Source organism: Astatotilapia calliptera, chromosome 8, assembly GCF_964374335.1.
Source record: "Astatotilapia calliptera chromosome 8, fAstCal68.1, whole genome shotgun sequence".
Taxonomy (NCBI): domain Eukaryota; kingdom Metazoa; phylum Chordata; class Actinopteri; order Cichliformes; family Cichlidae; genus Astatotilapia; species Astatotilapia calliptera.
The window spans coordinates 4,222,632-4,241,037 of record NC_137429.1 but is presented as its reverse complement, the minus strand read 5'-3'; the positions used below and the strand labels follow the sequence as shown (position 1 = coordinate 4,241,037).

Below are 18,406 nucleotides of genomic sequence, written 5' to 3'. Positions count from 1 at the left end.
TTTAGAAGTGTATCTTATCAGCGTCACCTTTGACGGGTGTCCCCTGATTCTTTTTTTTATTTATTTATTTTTTGATAAAAAAAACAGAACCTTGAAGATGGAGGTTAATGCAGACTGTTTGTGGGACGGGGGTGGGGGTCCGTTTGCGCTAAAGCAGAGGGATCAGATACAGGGTCCGGTGAAGTGGGCGGAGGAACAGTTAGAAGGAAAAAGTAGCAAATATTTCTCGTCAAGGCAGAAAAGAAAAAGCTTTCAGACCTCACTGCTGTCTTTGCTTTGTGTAGTCCTGACATGTGCTGCACCTCGAGCTACTGCAGGACACTGCGGGGTGGGAGGGGGCAGAAGTGAGACCGCAGAGACAACAGCGACTGATCGCGTCGCCCTCACGCGACTTTTTACGGGACGCGCCGAGCTCAGATGTTCGTTCAGAGCCGCGAGATCGAGAAGAAAGAGAGAAATTACACTTAACGGAGGGTTGAGAGAGGCCTTTACCAACGGCAGCTGTGCTGTTTAACTCTTCCCTGCTTAATAGGAGAAACATGGCCGAGTGAGGGTGATCTTGTTCTAACGGCCATTGAAACATTTGTTAACCGATAAATACACTGAAGCATCAGGATTTTGTAGTTTCTTATAAAGTAGCTGGCTCGTTGTTGTGGCGACGATACGGTAAAGCTGTGCTGTCTGCTGCGACCCGCAGCTGCTGAGACCTCGTTACAGCCTGGTGGCACTTTCACGGGTTCAAACTTCCACTGCAGACGTGAGCAGCACGCTGGGGGAATATTTCACCTTAAATATGGAAGTTAAAGGGCCCGGTCACGTGTTGTAAGAACACTAAAGCTAAATAAGGAAAAATTTAAAAAACAAAATGTCAACATTTCTTCTTCGGTTTTATTTGACTTATTTAAGCTGGTTTTTGTTCCCCGCTGTTTCCTGTTCTCTGTGTGAGTCGTTCGGCTCAGAATGATCAATTATCTGAGCTCGGTGACGAAGCGAGGGGCTGCTGCCTCTCCGCGGTCTCATTTCTGACGCTCTCCCTGCGTCGTAGGTGAGGGAGGGGCAGGGGAGCGTTACCTGGATTTAAAAAATACAGAAAAAAGACGAAGTGAAGAGCTAGAGTAGAGACTTTGTGTTGGGCACAGTTTTATAATCGTACTCTGTGGATATATGACATGTATTTGATATGAAGAAACATTTGTATCGTGCCTGCTACTGTCAGTGTTCTTTTTTTTTACTGCTTTGTGTAAATGCGCTACAGCTTGAGGAGGGAAAATTAACCTTAAAGTGACATTTTCATAGCTAAACTGCGAGGAGGAGGCTGAGAACAGTATTTATGCACTTACAGGTAGGTAGACTAAAGTTTTCACAGCGGTGACACAAACACTGAAAACGGCTGTTTTACTGTTAATGGATCGTTTGTACGGAGAAGATTGTGAGTGTTGCACGGCAGGCGGACGGTGAAGACCTCCTTAGGCAGTCTGTATCCAACACACATGCACCTGAAACACAGGACTGATCAGATGGCCGTGTTTCTCGCTCCCTGCAAAGTAGTAAAAGTGCACTTCGTGGCAAAAGTTTGTGGACGCATGAGAGCTTATCTGCTGCAGATTTTTAGCAGTAGTCCAAAAGTCACGAGTGAGGCTTGATGAGCGTCACAGGAAGTGTTTGGTGGGCCAGAGGAGACCTGAACGCCACAGCACACAGTGGTCCCAGATAACAAAAAGAAACCTCACACTTGGGCCGGATATTACTTGCCATTTGGGTTTTGGTACTTTCTCGGATTCATTTGATGAGCCGTTACATTTAACTATGACTCAGTGTTTAATTAACTTTTAGAAAATGTGTCTAAATTCTCAGTAAATTCTGACCAAAGGCCAGAACAGGAATATTTAGAGGAGGTGATTATTTCACTGCCTTCATGGTGCTTTAGCCACAGGTGCATCATTTGGCCCTAACAACCAACACTTATTTCCACTGTGAGGTTGTTGTTTGAACATGGAGGCAGCCTCAAGTGGCCATCAGAGGAACTGCAGTTTTTGGCACTGGGAAAAAACCCGTCAAAGTTAAAGGATAGATAGACCTTCCTTTAAGCAGCAAAAGTGCCCGAGTATCAGATTAAAATATGATCCCTTTTAAATGGTTGAGCCAGACAGGTGCGTCCACTTACTTTTGTCCACGCGGTGCATATGTGGTCACGTTTTTGTTGTGTTCTCCAGCTGGAGCCAGGTTAAGACGTTCCCCTGCAAACAAACCCAGTTCATGTGCTCAGAGACGTCCCGATGTGGCCCCCCCGCTGATTCATTACTCGCATTAAAATGAGTGAAACAGCTTCTTGCATGCAGCTCATGTAAGAGACAGCCGTCTGCTTGTTGCCCCCCTTTCACAAAGCGATCTCTCTGTATATCCTGTTTATATTTGCTCTGGAACTGGACGGATGTACCAATTCTTTTTTTTTTGTATAAAAAAATGTGCAATTAAGGGTCAAAAGGTCACCGACTTTGCTGTAAGGTTTCCTAAACGAGCAAGCACACGAAAAGCTTGCAACATTATCTGCATGCTAAACCCTCTTTAGTTCCAGTTCCACGCTCGTCTCTGCGTGCAGGACGGACGCGAGCACCCAGGGACGGGAGCCGATCTCCGAGAGGTTTCCACAGTAACAAAACTCGTCACCTTCTTTCGTTTTTGTTTTCCTCTCTTCGGGGTTACTTCTGACGCTGTACAGTTGTGGAAATGTGATTGTTCTCGTTATTGTGCATTTTCTCAATAACTGGTTTATGATGATTCTTGTTGCTGTATATGTGTATTTGAAAATAAATGCTATGAAGTCACCGTGGTGGTGAAGGAGTGCAAAAAAATCACTCCCAGATCAGACGGGACTCATTCATCTGTTTCCAGCGGAATTCAAATATTTATGTTATTTGGTGCTTTACATTTTCTTTACAGTAACGATGTGTTTTACTGCATTTATGAAATATAAAACATAAGAGAAACTTTTTCCTTTTTATTTATACGAGCAAAATGCAACAGCTGTGAAAAAGAGGGGGAAAATTTATTAGTGTGTAAAAGCTGAAACGGTCACTGTAATAAAAAAAAAAATCACTTTTAATTTAAAGAATAAAAATGATTACGCTAATAATTTAGAAATTACTTTTAAAAGGCCTGTTTCAGTCTTATTTTATCCAGAGTTCAGTATGAGGTCGTCCTCTTAGTGCAGCTGCACAACAATCAACCCTGGGACCTGCAGACAACAATTATATCGATATTCACTAATAAACGTAAAAGTCACAATCTGTCCAAATTATTCTGTTCTTTAATATTATCAGCAAAGCAGCAGGGAGCCCTCAGCAGTCACTGGAGGCCAACACTGGCACTTAAACAGTGAATAAAGGTAAAACCTGCTTTGATTTTATTTCTGAAGCAGCTGTATACTTTGATGTAATACCACTTTGCACCACAAGATGGAGCACTGTGTGTGAACTTTCTCAGGCTCTAGAAGGTGGAGGTTTTTTTTTTAAATTATGATTAATTGTTTTTAAAATTGCAGGCTTACGTTTTTTTAAATAAGGTAAGTGATCTACTTTAAAATGTCAGCCTGGTGAACGATTAGACTTTAGAGGACGCGAGCAGCAGCAAACATCTGGAAACATTAAAATGCACCTACTGGTGAAATGCTGCCCTCTGGTGGTGAATGTTTTCATTCACACGTTGAAACAAAAAGCACCTTTAAGTTGTCAGCGATAAGAAAATAGCAGTGCTATAGCTATAGGTTTATGCTTTTTTCTTTAGTGTTCGCTTTATTTTTAATTTCTTTCAGTTCAAAGTTCACAGCAGGCATCATAAAAACAGCCAAGTTTGAATAAACAGCCACAAGTTCTGTTAACAATTTCATCAAGGTTTTGTTTTTAAAGCCCAAAATACTTTTATAAATGTTTTAGCCAACCAAAAAGTTTTCACACTCAGTTTTAAACTGTAGTAACAGGTCAAAGGTCACCCATGTCAAAACAATGTTACTTAGTGCCAGGTTAGCACACTTATGGACATCATTCAGCTGAGATGAAGCTTTCTGAGCCGGCAGTCTGAGGATTGGTGCAGCGGTCACAACAGGAAGGTCGCTCTCGTCTCAGAGCCGCCAGGTGGCGTTTCAGTTTCGTCCCACAATCCAGGTCTAACTGCAGATTGTAGGTGTGTGTACAAACAAGACTTCTAGTTGTACTTTTAAAGCAGCAGCTTTCTCCTCAGGCTGCTGACAGCAGGTCAGTCATGTTTTATTCTCTTCCTGACATAATCCCAGAGGATAACTGGGTCTTCTTCTGGGAGTCAACTGGAGCTTTCTCTGGTGAGGCAGACACATTAACCAGTAAACTGTTTAAACCAGTCACCTCTCCACTGAAAGAAGTTGTGGCATTGAAACTCCTTTCAGCTGTTTAATCTAGAGTTTCACACCCTGAAAGAAGAGTCGCTCCATTTCCTGTTAACCTGCTCAAAGTGCTGCTGATTTTTCCAGCAGATGCCTCAACTCCCCATTTAATCACTGCCTGGGTGCCCGTGAGCCCGGGCGTACGTTCAACCCCAGCTGTGAACCTTTCACACCTCTGACAAAGTAAGTCAGAATTAAAACTCCTCGCTTCATAGTAAGAAAATCTTACTTTCTACATAAACCATTCATTTTACTGCGTTCTGATTGGTCGGTTATGGATTTAAAACAGGACACTTCAGTGAGGATGACACTTCCAGACGCAGCAGGTGGAGGTGGTGGTGTAATCAGGACGCTGATCACAGTTGTTTCACTTCATCAAATCTGACAGTAAAAATGTAGATTTCTGGCTCGTTCAGGACCACCTATGAAAAGTCTGCATTCAAACACCCGGAGCCAGAGGACAAACGCAGCGCTACACCTGCGAGAGGCGAGCGGTGACATCACACAGGTTAAAATGAGCTGAGAGCAGGACCACGGCACCAAGTTAAACATAAATGTTTTAATGGTACTATTTACAAAAAAAGAAAAAACAATTCAGCTTTTTGATTAGGTTATAACTGCTGCAACAATCAAACAGGTACATCGACATCTCGCTTAACTACAAAAAAAGAAAAAAAACAAACAGTGACTGAATGGCTGCGGGATAAAAAGGTGTAAAATGAAAAACCATAGATTTTTTTTGCATAGCAATTAGTTACTTTAAGGTGGAGGGAGGAGGAGTGTGTGAGGTTATATGGAGGATGTGGTGAAAATAAAATCCGGTCTGAGTGTGACGTTCGATCGATCGATCGGTCGGAGGGGGCAGCAGAAGATTTTTTCCCTTGGAGAACCTGAGCTCAGGGCGGCTTCAGCTGAGAGCTGCTACATGTGAAATGTGAGAGGAGGGAGGGCGGGGTTTGTTTGCCGCGCTGCGATTTGACGTTTCCATTTCCTCTTTTCTTTTTTTAAATTAAGTGGACGCCTTTGTGCCGTCGGGATCGGACGCAAGCGTGTTTGCTGACATGCAGCGGCGGCGCTTTGAGGGGTAAGTGCTTTAAAAAGAAAAAGAAAAAAAACACTAATAAAAAAACAAACTTAACGCCGCGTCTGTTTGTGCTGCCCTCTGTGAAGCTGAACTGAAAACAGAGGCAGCGGCGGGAGATCAAAAAAGGAATGATTTACTATTAAAAGGAACGCACAAAAAAGAAGAGGATGAGTCAGAACAGAACGAGAGAAAAACTAACAAAAAACACGTCAGGAATGAAAAAACAAACATAATGAAGCAAACCAGACTTGGCAGTTTAAAGAAGTGCTCTGGTGAGTTCAGGCGACCTCTAGTGGAAGGAGGGGGCACCACATCTCAAATGTTTCAGTTTTATTTGGATGAGGAAGGTCTGAGGGGGCGGAGGAAGAGGAAGGGCTGATTTTTTTTCTCCTTTTTTTTATTGTTTTATTTGTCACTCCACTAAAAATGTACATGGGAATTACAAGCAAACTAGTCAATAAAAACAAAAACAAAAAAAACCCTTTGGCCATATTTTTGAGGAGTCCGCTACATAGTGCGCTACGAGTGTACACGCGACGTATGAAACACCACTAAGCCCCCATGTACATTGTTTAGCCTACTACAGAAATTTTTTTGTAACGTGTTGTTTTTATACTTTTTTTTTTTTTAAACATTTATCTTTTTTTCTTTTTTCTTTCGTGTGACAAAAAACAAGTGTCGGGAAAGGCTTCTATCTCCGTAATGTTCACTAAAAACTGTGAAAGTATTAGACTGATGTTTGAATATCAAACAACAGGAACCCATTTAATGTTATTCTGCGCTGAGGTTCTGCTTGTTAATGCCAGAGAGGAGCTGTGTGTGTGTGGGTGTGTGGGGGGGGCCCTCATTCATCGGTGGGTGGAGGACTTGTGTTTTAGGGCGCCGCCACTGTTCTCGTCGTCAAGGGGCGGCTCTGCGTCATCCGAATCGAGGCGTCCGTAGGCCATCGCTCGGCAACCTGAGATGCTGCGCATCCTGGGCCTGACTTGGTGGTCACTCTCAGACTCGGGCTCTGGGGTCGGGTCTTCGGGCAGGGGGAAGCACCGGCGTTCCCACGGCGCCACCGTCTGGGGGGGGAAAAAAATGCGGGTGTTAAAAACGAATGAAAGTTTCAGACGCTTCACAGGCTGACTGATCCTCAGGGGTGGAGCTACGTACCCGCTCTTCGAAGGTGAAGTCTGGCGTGGAGCACCGCGTGTCCTCACTGGACAGGAGCCGGTGGGAGTCCCTCGAGCAGGGCGTGTGGGGGTTGGAGGCAGTGTCGGGGCTGGCGGGACTCATGGGCGACGGCACGTAGCTGTAGTCATGCAGCATTGGGCAGTGGCCCGGGTCGGGGGACGCGGGCTGAGGGGTGGGCGGGTTGGTCCCGCACAGCAGAGGTGTGGTGCGCCCGTCCACGGACTTGTACGACCTGAGGAAGAAACGGAGGAGTTGTCAATGTCACGGCTGCCGCGTGACAACAATCGCGAGGCGCTTACTGAGGCGTATGATGCTGCTCTTACCTGCTGCCCCGCCTCTTAGCAGGAGCCAGGGCCCTCCAAGTCCAGCGAGTGCGCTCCTGGTCCTCATAGGCCTGATGGAGCTGAATGAAAGCTGCGTCTGACAGGTCCTCCACCTGCAGAAACATCGCATGTCATCAGGACCCCCAAAACTCGTTTGCTTCAGTTTAATCATCAAACACTCTGAGAGAAAGCAGTTTGACCATCTGAGCTCGAACAACGACGCTGAGATGTTTTTATAACTTTTAATGTCACGCTAAGAATTTGAAAGAAGAGTTTTTAGGTTTTCAAAGCCTTCATGATTGCTTCACAGGTTAAAATGTACGAGTCAGATCTGACCACCAGGTGTCACTGTTCGCTCAGCAGCTCAGGATCTCCTGAACGGATCCTAACATCCCAGCTTAACACGTGAAATCTGATAAATACCACAGATGAGGTGGTTCTCTCACCTCGCGTTCGTTCTCCTCCTCGGTTATGGGCTGCGAGAAGGCGTCCACACACCGCCAGCTTTAGAAAACAAGACAAAAACGTGTGAGTGCAGGGAACCAGCAGCCACAGCAGAGTGGTATTTTTCCATGCAGGTATCGGTTTACCTGGGCGTGAGAATCTCTTTGTACTGAAGCTTCTCCACGCGGGTGGTGGCAGCCACAGACATGGGGATTACTATGTTGTTGATGTCGAAGGAGCTTTCACCTCGCCTCCTCTTGATTGGCTGCTGCTGGAGAACAAAGGAGGAGTGTAAACAAGCGAGACTTTACACAGAAGTCTGCAAACAATAACGACTCGACCGGCTCCGACACACTTTCAGCTCAAACGCTCTCACAGCCTGCAGGGAGGATGACACGTGTCATCATGTTAATCCAAAAGATGAAGGTTAATAGAAACTGAGGTCATCATGAGCTCACTTCACAAACACATTTGGATATTTACAATTTACAGGTTTCCTCCTTAATCCAAGGAGACTTTGTTTAATAAATGTTGTCCATGTTGGTGTAAAAGACCAGCAGGCAACAATTACACGCTCATGTTTTAGGGTGAGTGTGCAAATGAGCTGAAGATGCCCTGCAGGTCACAATCAGTTGGTCGAGTCTGCAGCATTTAACCATTTCTAGGTCCAAATACTCCTTCAGCTCCCGAAAAACAAACCGAGGCAAAACCGAGCGCTCCAGATTTATCCAGCTCCAAGAAAATCACCAGATGAACTTTAATATCTGTGAAAAAGAGGCTTTACGAGGTTTAGAGACTCAACTTTGGATGTAAATGAAGACAAAACATCATTGACTTGTAACAAGTTTGTGAAGATGAGTACATGCAATTCAATACAAGCACAAAAAAGACGTAGGACGAGTTAAATTGCTTCCAAAAGTTCACACGGCAGGAAGAAGACGCTGAAAGCAGACTGAACTTCAGCCGTGAGAACCTCTGGAGTGAGCCCATCCACAGCAGCAGGTTAATCAGTAAAATGCTGCTTCATGGTTTCAGATTACTCGCTAAGAAGTCCTGAAGCTAAGCTAAGCATCCACACAGACAGCCTGATTCTGAAGTGTGAAAATAATGAATTAAAATAAAGTAAAATTATTAAAATAATAATGATGAAAATGAGAGAAAAAAGCAAAAACAAAAACAAGCCCAGACAGCGCAGCACGTTAAAGCGCTCCGACCACGAACGGGGTCACAGATCACGAGTTACAGAGCGGATACAGCAGCAGCTGGCGCAACGAGTCTGCCGAGTGTTTTTGTTTCCTGCTGCTTTTTCTGCTCCAGCAACCACAAAAAAGTTTCAGCTCGAGTTTAACGTCTGAACCTCCGCCCAGCGACAAACACTGTGTGATGAGTGTTTATCGAGGGAGTGTTCTTCTCACACCGAGCCTCAACTTTTACTTTTGTTCGCATTAATGGCGCCAAAAACGCATCAGACAGTGACGCTCGCAGCTTGTTTGCATGCTGCCGCCGCAGAAGTCTGTTTGTTTCCCGTCTTCCTCACTACAGCACAGCTTTCCCACACACACCCCGTCTAAGACTTTCCCTGGAACACATTTTTTTAATGCTGTGCTTGTCATCTTGTGTCATGTGAAACCATCAGATTTCCACGCAGCTACTGAAATAAATGAATGTCATTAATAAAATATATGACTGCAGTAAAGCCTGCTTTAAAAAAAACACAGCAAGCATTTTTAAAAACCCCGGACTGATGATTTGAATCATCCAAATAAGGTGTGAGATCTGGGGTGGCGTCCTTACAGGCGTGCTCGGGACACTCTGGCTGCTCAGGCCCAGCGGCACAGAGTTCTCTGAAGATGTGGACAGCTGGCGTGTTAGGGGGCTGTGCAGGGACGAGTGCATGTTGGCTAGAGTCGTGCAGGGGGTGCTCGAGTCCATGAAGAGCTTGGGGGAGGCTGGAAGAAAGAAAGAAAGAAACAAACAAACAAAGAAACAAAGGAAAAGTCAGGCGGGTTCACTGATGGGACCTCAGATTAAAGCAGTCCCTGCTGCAGACGTGTAACTCACAGTCCGCTCTCTCCAGCGAGTGCTCCCTTATTCTCTTGCGGCTGTAGTTCTTGTCGTACGGCCCTAACGGGGTCGAGATGGCCTGCAGCCGCTCTGTCTTGCACACAGCCTGGCCCTCCAGCCTGGCCGCGTTCATCACGCCGCTGCTGCCGCCGCCGCCAACGCTGCTGTCAACTGTCCTCGACTTCTCAGCGCTTCTCTTGTGGCTCAATCCTGCAACACCAGGAGTACATCAGGTTACTGTCATATATGTCACAGGTTAGGACAACTGACGGCGCTTCCACAGTCATGGACGTTTACATTACACATTAAAACAAACATGTTCAGATAATAAAAATTTACTCCAAGACTTTTGTTGAGTTTAAAAATCCACTGCCTGAAGTTTTTAGTTGGCTTATGTTCATTTGTCAGATATTAAATCTTCACGTGTGAGATGGTGGAATTAGTAAATGCGTATTTTCTCCTCTAGGATAACAACCAATCAACAGCTGCTCTGTTCTCAGCTGAGTGGATATGACATCGAGATCGGGCCTTCTCAGAAGGCAGATTCTTTTCTGAGAAGCGTCTCATTGCGTGAAATTAGGAAATACGGCAGCTACTAGGACAGAGTGAACTGTGAAACCTACACAGCTGGAATTAAGCAGAAACCTGACCTGAACAACAATCACACTGTGTCCCAATAATGTGCTGACTTTAAAAATGACATTTCGTAACATCGTACATTTGTACACATTTGTCTGTTTCTTCACGTCTTATATTTATTTTGAATGTGAGAGGTCGTATTTAAGTCTGGGTGATGTGATCTCAGAGGCGTCGCTGTGCTCGTGTGCTGCCGTCAAATGGCAGAAAGCTGCCGCTCGGACAGCTCCCATACTTACTGACTGCCATGAGCGAGTTGGTGAACTTGTGCTTCTCTTTGGATGAGGAGAGCTTGTGTTTGAGGGAGAGCTTCTTCAGTGGTTTGCTCCTCTCCAGTGACTTGGTCTGCCACTGGCTCTTCATCACCTGCTGCAGGCGCAGACCTATACAAACGTCTGAGGAAGACAGCGGCAGAGGAAACGAGACTCAGAAAAATCAACTTCCTGAAGAAAATTTTATGCTTTCCCTCATATTCTGTCAAATACGTTCTTGTTATGGTGACGGAGGTTCACGTTAAACACGGTGAAACTTTCAAATTAACGAGGTCAGCATATGAGATAAATGCTGACTCAGTCTCGGGCAGTTTTTTTCTACACTTGGCTCTTCTCAGGCACACATCTCGACCTTCCAGATGTTTCCAAGGGGCAGCCAATCAGGAGCTTACTTTTTTCACACAGGAGGACAAACTGAGGGCACTTCTGTAACTACACTCACATTACCCCCACCAGGGGGCAAAGTTTTCCGTGGATGTGTTAAAACTCAAATGTAATGAGGGTTAAGTGTTGAGCGTTTTTAGGCAAATTGAGGTTCAGATGAGCAGATAGTAGCATAAACTGATATTACATCACAGTGCAGCCCAACTTCAGCTAATAAATATATTCCCTCAGGGTTTTTTTTGTTTGTTTTTTTAACCCCAGAGGGAATATCCACTACTGAAGCACTACTACTAGAACAAGAACGCAGCAGTAACGCACATACAGGCTGCCAGACACCATTAAGCAACAAGAACAGGAGAAGAAAGCGCTGTAGCTACCAGGGATCAGACTGGTAAGGTCTGTATGGAGCTGTGACATTGCATGCTGCTGTACTCGCAGGAGAAAAAACACAAATATCTGCCACAAATCTAGCATTTCAAGTAGTCTGGGGTGGAGGGTGGGTGAAATTATCATCCTTAATATGAATCATGCCAAGTCCAAGAATACAAAAGACATATTCCTAAAATTAGTGCTATAAACTCTTGAAGAGTTTTCTGCAGTTTAGTGATTCACATGAAACAAGCCTCAGAGCAGCGGTCCAAATGTTCACTAATAACCTTTAAAGTCACCTCCAAAATGTTCCCCCTTTGTTTTAGTGTAAACAAATTTAGGTGCCCAGTGAAAATTACATCCATGAGACACCCTGAAATAGCTTAAGAAAAAACAAAATGATTAAACAGTGAAAAGAAAACACGACATCACATCTCCTCTGGGCTCAGAGTTTCAGAAATAACCCAGTTAAATTACAGGAAAACAGACGAGCAGCCCACAACCCAGACTTAAGACAATTACACTTTTCCCCCCTGTATAATTAAAAAATAAAACTTATTTCCTGTCATTTATTGGTTTGTTGGTTACACATTTTATTTATCGTTAAGAGCAAAAATAGAACACTAAACTGCCTGAAAAGTTTTGCCCTCCCTCTGGGAGCAAATCAGACGTCCTGATAGGCTGAATCTGGCACCAGGCTGTGTGCTTTACACTGCAACCTTAGATAATCTATTCTGTGAGCTTCAGCCAAACCTACTGCTTCATTTGTCCGTGTCGTGTAAAACTGTTCATGTTTTGATTTGCAGTAAAGTCAGAAATTCCTGTCTTCATTTATGTGAGTTCCTTGCTGCGCAGAGAGAGAGAAGACTCTAAATGACTAAATATGTTCAGCAGAACTTCCTGCTGAGCTCACAGCCACGCCTTGTTTGTCTTCCCCTCTGAATGTAAAGGAGGAAATGGCTGCGTAAACTCAAGCTCCGCTCTGAGACCAGCACTGACCGTCGGGGAAGGAGAGGATGGGGTGGACGCCAAGATCCAGCCTTGACAGGCGCTCCAGGGTGGGCAGCTCGTACTGAGGGTCCTCTCTGGGGGTGGGCCAGCCACCGCACATCACACAGGTGGGGTTAACCCTGCAGTTACACTGGATGCAGCTGCTCCTCGGGGCCTGCCAGGAGGACAAACGAGAGCGGTTGCAAATCATTCACAGCCAAGCTGTGATTATTAATAATTCAGCGGCTTCACTGACACGGCCGTTAAACACTTATTGAGTGAGTCATGCCAGAAAATGTTCTGCTCTTTAGAGCCGCTGACGTCATGCTCCGTGTGCCTGCTTTATGTCTATTCCCCCCATTTTTAAAATTACTCTATTATTAGTTCTGCTGGTACTTTACTGAAACTTTCTCTTTTAATAGATACAAAAACAGAACAGACTGCACCCGCTCCTTAAGCTCCTTGTTGAATTTTATCTAGATTTTCTTCTTTTCCATTGACCTTTTGTATTTTATTCTATTTTTTTCCTATTTAGCTGTGCCATTTTTTTTTCATACTGAGCCATTTCAGTTTGTGTTCCACTCTATTTAAGCCATGTTGTGTTTAATGAGTTTGGTCCTCCTACTAGAACCCCCCCCCATATAATCAGACAATACCTATTAGAATTTGTAAATCACTGGTGTTCAAAAGTTCCTCTGCAGAAAATGTCCTCCATCTCATCTGAGATATCAGCTCCTATTTTGATTATGTTTTGCTAGATGAACGCGCGTGGACGTATCTGACACCGGTTTAGTTCGCTGTACTTCGTCCCACAGAAATAATCAGTGTTTCCTCCTCACTACTGAAACCAACCATATTATTACACACTAATATAGTACATTTAAATCTCTTTCAGCACACTCTTTAAAGAAGCTGTGGTAGTGCCTCAAGTTTCTATGCTATGATTTAGGGAGTTTCCTGGTGTAAAATCAGGTGGTCTCTGAGCCACTTGGTTTCACTTTTGCCTTGTGATGTGCTCCATGATGAACAGATCATCACCAAACTATCCTGAATCAGTGGAAGACGATGAGTCCACAAAGTGATCAACCTGGGGCTTCGATAAGGAGGGAACATAAACCAATCAGGTCAACACTGTAAATACTGACACTCTGTAAACATAAAAGTGGGGTTATTTATAACTAATCATGAAATGATTAAGATTATTTTTCACTACATCATAAAAACATGTTAAAAAAGAGAAGCTGTTTTAGAGGCACAGCATTTTAAAACGACAGCTGTGAACGATTTGGATTTTATAATGTAAATAGTTGTTTAATGTAAAAGATACATTAAGCTTCTTATGTCCTGCTGAACTGATAGGATTTTCTCTCTTTCTGAATCATGTGGTTCACCATGCTTTGATTTGAAGGACCTTTTTGTTGTTTCTTTGAAAGTCTGTTTTTTTTCCTTTTTAAAAATATTGTTTATAAAAACAAGCAGGAGAAATATGACTGCATAATTGTAGTAGTAGTAGAATTTTTTAAGTTAAAAGCCTCAACACATTTAGAGACTTAAAGTCACACTCAGTCTCCCAGAGAGTGGGAAGGGGTGTAAACAATTAGAGAAACGTTTCTATTCCCCCCTCAACTAAAACTTGTGAGTCGTCACATGGGGCCATTACTACCCTTTGTTGTTCGACTCTGAATAAAGATGCCCTACTTTCCCCATCTCTCGTTTACTCAGTTATTAGGTCACGCACCAGCCGAAGAGTGAAGCCTAAAACACTAGGCGCTGTCTAACAAAAAGCCCTTTCACTGCTCTTAAATGTGCGAAACTGAACATTCAGCATGTTCGCGCCGTTTCCACAAAGACTCCTTCACACGCGTGTGCCCTTGCAGCTTCTTTCAAGTGAAACTCAAGAATAATCACACAGAGCAGAAAACTCACCTTGCCGTTAAGGTTGGGCACAGTGTTGGGCTGAATGAGTCGCCGCCGGCGGCAGCTGATTAGCGGCCGCGTACGTGCAGCCACGCATGTGCTGTCGTAGGCCGACGGCTGCTGATGCTTGGCGTCTGTGCTCTCTGCCATCCTACAACACGGAGAGAAGATTTAGCACCTGTTAAAAGCTGGCGTGCTCGTAGCTGTGAATGCATCTCATTAGCTTAAAACTCATCAATGTGACTTTAGCTGCCAGATGTGCTACACCTCAGAGATAGCAGACTGTACTAGCAGCTGTACAGTCTGTATGATACAGTGCCCAAAGTATTATAAACTTTGCAAAACAAAAAACTGCAAATATTTTAAAAAAAAAATTACTGAAAAAATTTTTAAAAAAAAATCGAAATCACTGAGCACATCAAGCATCCTAAACTCTGGATTCAGGCTTCAAGATAATAACAAGACATGTGAGCTGACCCTATGTGACAGGATTACAAATAACCATCTGTGAGGACATTTTCACACTCTTTCTTGTGTTTGGAACAATACTTAATCGAATGTATTATAGAGTCTGAATATTTCAGGATGTAACTTCAACAGTTTCCACACACAAACATTGGACACACAATTCAATACATTGTCCTATGACACCTTTTTATTATAATTAATTAAAGTCAACTGGTGCCCCTTCAGAAACCTTAGCATGAACCTACACAATAAAAATTTACCGTATTTTCACGACCATAAGGCGCACTTAAAAGTCTTAGATTTTCTTCAAAAAGTGCGGCGCGCCCTATAGCGCAGTGCGCCCTATGTGTTGTAAGGAGGACGTAGTAGAGAACACCATGAGAACGTTAAAGGGTGAAGTGTGGGCGTTGATCGTATATACCGGGACAATCGCACATACCTGTATAAAAGAACAGGTATGTGCATTATGCAGGACATCGTTGTTTTAACAACCCTGAAAATGGCAAAGAGACACGCTTACGAAGCACAGTTTAAACTGAAGGCCATCAGCTACGCGGAGGAACATGGAAATCGAGCAGCGGCGAGAGAATTTAAGATAAACGAATCGATGGTTCGCAAATGGAGGAAGCTGGAAAACAAGAAGGTCAAGAAAACGCAGCTGAGTTTCCGCGGACATAAGGCGAGGTGGCCCGAGTTGGAGGAAAGACTCGAGCGGTGGATCATCGAGCAAAGAGCGAGCGGGAGAAGCGTTTCGACGGTCACCATTCGGCTAAAAGCAGTTTCACTAGCTGAAGAGATGAACATTGAACATTTCCAAGGAGGTCCGTCTTGGTGCTTTCGTTTTATGAAACGGTGCCATTTTTCCATCCGGACCAGGACTACGATAGCGCAGCAACTTCCAGCGGATTATAAGGAAAAGCTGGCCATCTTCCGCTCCTACTGCAGCAAACACATCGGCGACAAAAACATCCAGCCCAGCCACATCACAAACATGGACGAGGTCCCGCTCACTTTTGACATCCCGGTGAGTCACACTGTGGAGAAGAAGGGGACCAGCACGGTAGCGATACGCACAACGGGGTATGAAAAGTCTTCTTTTACTGTTGTGCTTGGCTGCCATGCTAATGGACAGAAACTGCCGCCTATGGTGATTTTTAAGAGAAAAACTTTGCCTAAAGAGAAGTTTCCAGCAGAAATCATCATTAAGGCAAATGAAAAGGGCTGGATGGATGAGGAAATGATGAAAGAGTGGCTGAGGGAGGTGTATGTAAGGAGACCAGGTGGTTTTTTCCACGCATCACCATCGCTGTTGATCTGTGACTCTATGCGTGCCCATCTCACAGCCGATGTGAAAAAACTTGTGAAGCAAATGAACTGTGAGCTTGCTGTCATTCCGGGAGGCCTGACAAAGGAACTCCAACCGCTGGACATCGGTGTGAACCGCCCGTTCAAAGTAAGGCTGCGAGCGGCCTGGGAGCGATGGATGACCGGTGGAGACCACAGTTTCACTAAGAGTGGAAGGCAGCGCCGGGCGAGTTACGCCACAATTTGCCAATGGATTGTAGATGCTTGGGCTAACATGTCTGCTGGCACTGTTGTTCGAGCTTTCGCAAAAGCCGGCATCGTTTCCGAGGAGCCGCACGGCACGGAAAGTGACTCTGACGGTGAAGACAGTGAACCTGGCATGTTTGATGGAGATTTAGCGCAGCTGTTCAATTCAGACACAGAGGATGAGGACTTCGATGGGTTTAATTGATGATAAAAATGTGAGTACCAAACTTTGTTTTGCTCCTGCTTTATTTTTAAATACGCACACTTGTATGCTTGTGTGTTGTTGATGATGACGATTATTGGTAATAAAAATGTGAGTACCAAACTCAGTTTTGCTCCTGCTTTATTTTTAAATATGCACACTTGTATGCTTGTGTGTTGTTGATGATGACGATTACCGGCAATAGAAATGTGAGTAAGGTACCGAATTCACGTTTGCTCCCGCTTTATTTTTAAATACGCATACGGTACTTGTATGCGCCCTATGGTCCAGTGCGCCTTATGTGTGTGTTAAATACAGTAAGGGCACACATAACTGAGACTGCGCCTTTTAGCACAGTGCGCCTTATGGTCGTGAAAATACGGTACCTTGGGATGCGGTTGTAGCACCATACGAGTGGGTTGAAATTTGGTGCATTTTCAGAGCAAATCAATTCTACACCCACTCCAAGTGACTCTAACCCACAGGTTCAGGAGCAAAACTGCACCAATTTTAATGTCTATGATGTAGAGGCACATAAACAAGCGTTCGCTACAGAAAACTTTATCCAAAATACACTTTTCACAGGTCAGTATGTGATAGGAGATTTCTTTTGTGTTAACAGAGCTTAAATGTAATTTTCAGGGCTGACAATTTCTTGTAAATATCACATTTACTTGAAAAAGAGGAAACTCCGATTCACCCATCGACGTTTAAAGAGCCTGTATTTAGCAAATTATTCACAGCATGAAGGTAAAATTCTGTACTGCTTCATTAAAATCCACTGAAGTCATTACTGAAAGTAAAGCCGATTCTGTCAGGTGGCTTCCTATTTGGTTACCGTAATTTTAAAAAGAATGACTTATTCTCATATGGCACTAACAACAGGAGATGGCCTGCTTTAGAAACCTTCATCAGCAATGAGGAAGCTGCCTGAGCACAGCGTGTAGGAGGCTGAGCTCACACGATTATTACTTACTTCATTCTCACAGAGGTCATTACAGTTAATTAAAATGAAACTAAAACCAAAACCAGGTGAAAAACAACCTATGCACACTTACAAAAACAAATGTTATGTAGATTTTTGTACAGAAGTTCACTGACACATATCTACAGGACTGTGTCCACTGACTGCGTGAAATGAAAAAAAATAACTGAAACTAATAATCAAAACAAAACCGAAACGGAGAAAATCATCCTGAAAACTAAACACAACAGAAACAAAAATAAACTAAATAAAAATCCCTGATTCAAACACGGGTGCAGTTCAACAAACTTTGCACTATTGAGCTGGAGGTTAAAGTTTCATGTTTCATGTTCATGTCTCATCAGGCGGCATCTAGCAGCTACACTTTCACATTTGCTAAGAAAAAAATGAGTTCAGGGAAGCTGATGTTTAGAAGATGTGCCAGTTTTTTTTTAAAAAAATGCAGTATTAAGACTACAAAAAACAAAAGTCACAGACAAAGCTTTGTCCATAGTGGATATTGTGATTGCGTGAAAAGCACATGAGACAAATATTATAGTTGGGTCCATTTATTACCACAGCAAAACACCACTATGCAAAGATGACTAACGTGGATGTTTTTCCAGCTGAAATGTCTGCTGTGAAAAAGGTTAATTACTTTTCTACTAATCACTCCAGCTAAAATCAGCATCTCTCTAACTGCAAATCCAAACGAAGGACTCCCCTCTCGCGTTTCCTGGAAAGGCAGCGAGCCTTTCCGAGAACTCAAAATGAGGTAATCATTAGCAGCTGTACCTGCTGAGGACGCCGTTGACTGGCTGCCCGTTTTGACCTTTCCAAGGGCCCGGCTCTGTGCTGCTGATATGGGCGGTGCCCGTGTGCTCCAGACGTTCTGAACCGGCGTCCTGCATCGACAGATAAGACCAAAACCAGTTAGACTACACCTCGTGTTAACTGGCAGGCTGACCACGCTGAACACTCAGGCAGCCGGCGGTATTTCAGGAAACTGCATTAGAGACAAACTAAATCATCTTGGTCCTGTGGCCTTGAATTATTCAGTCCAGATTTGGGCTAAGGCCTTCACTCTCCCAAGGCTTAAACCATCAAGATAAAAAACCTGAAGCACTTTTTCCGCAAGCTTTTAC

General features: G+C 44.0%; 1 protein-coding gene across 4 annotated transcripts in view; it reads right to left on the bottom strand.

Moving 5' to 3' along the window:
• Positions 1 to 4,953: 4,953 nt before the first annotated feature.
• LOC113028027 (KAT8 regulatory NSL complex subunit 1) overlaps positions 4,954 to 18,406 on the bottom strand; it is a 46,213-nt gene continuing 32,760 nt past the window's right edge. For 3 of the 4 annotated variants that reach the window (XM_080305295.1, XM_080305296.1, XM_026177962.2), the window contains 11 exons: positions 18,057 to 18,166; positions 14,086 to 14,227; positions 12,169 to 12,334; positions 10,384 to 10,539; positions 9,506 to 9,718; positions 9,239 to 9,393; positions 7,591 to 7,715; positions 7,447 to 7,504; positions 7,001 to 7,113; positions 6,657 to 6,909; positions 4,954 to 6,565 (listed from right to left, as the gene is read on the bottom strand). In XM_080305295.1, coding sequence (XP_080161421.1) covers positions 6,347 to 6,565; positions 6,657 to 6,909; positions 7,001 to 7,113; positions 7,447 to 7,504; positions 7,591 to 7,715; positions 9,239 to 9,393; positions 9,506 to 9,718; positions 10,384 to 10,539; positions 12,169 to 12,334; positions 14,086 to 14,227; positions 18,057 to 18,166 — 1,710 coding nt within the window. In that variant the 3' untranslated portion in view covers positions 4,954 to 6,346. The remainder of the gene's footprint in view (positions 6,566 to 6,656; positions 6,910 to 7,000; positions 7,114 to 7,446; positions 7,505 to 7,590; positions 7,716 to 9,238; positions 9,394 to 9,505; positions 9,719 to 10,383; positions 10,540 to 12,168; positions 12,335 to 14,085; positions 14,228 to 18,056; positions 18,167 to 18,406) is intronic. The other variant, XM_080305297.1, reaches the window with a different exon arrangement.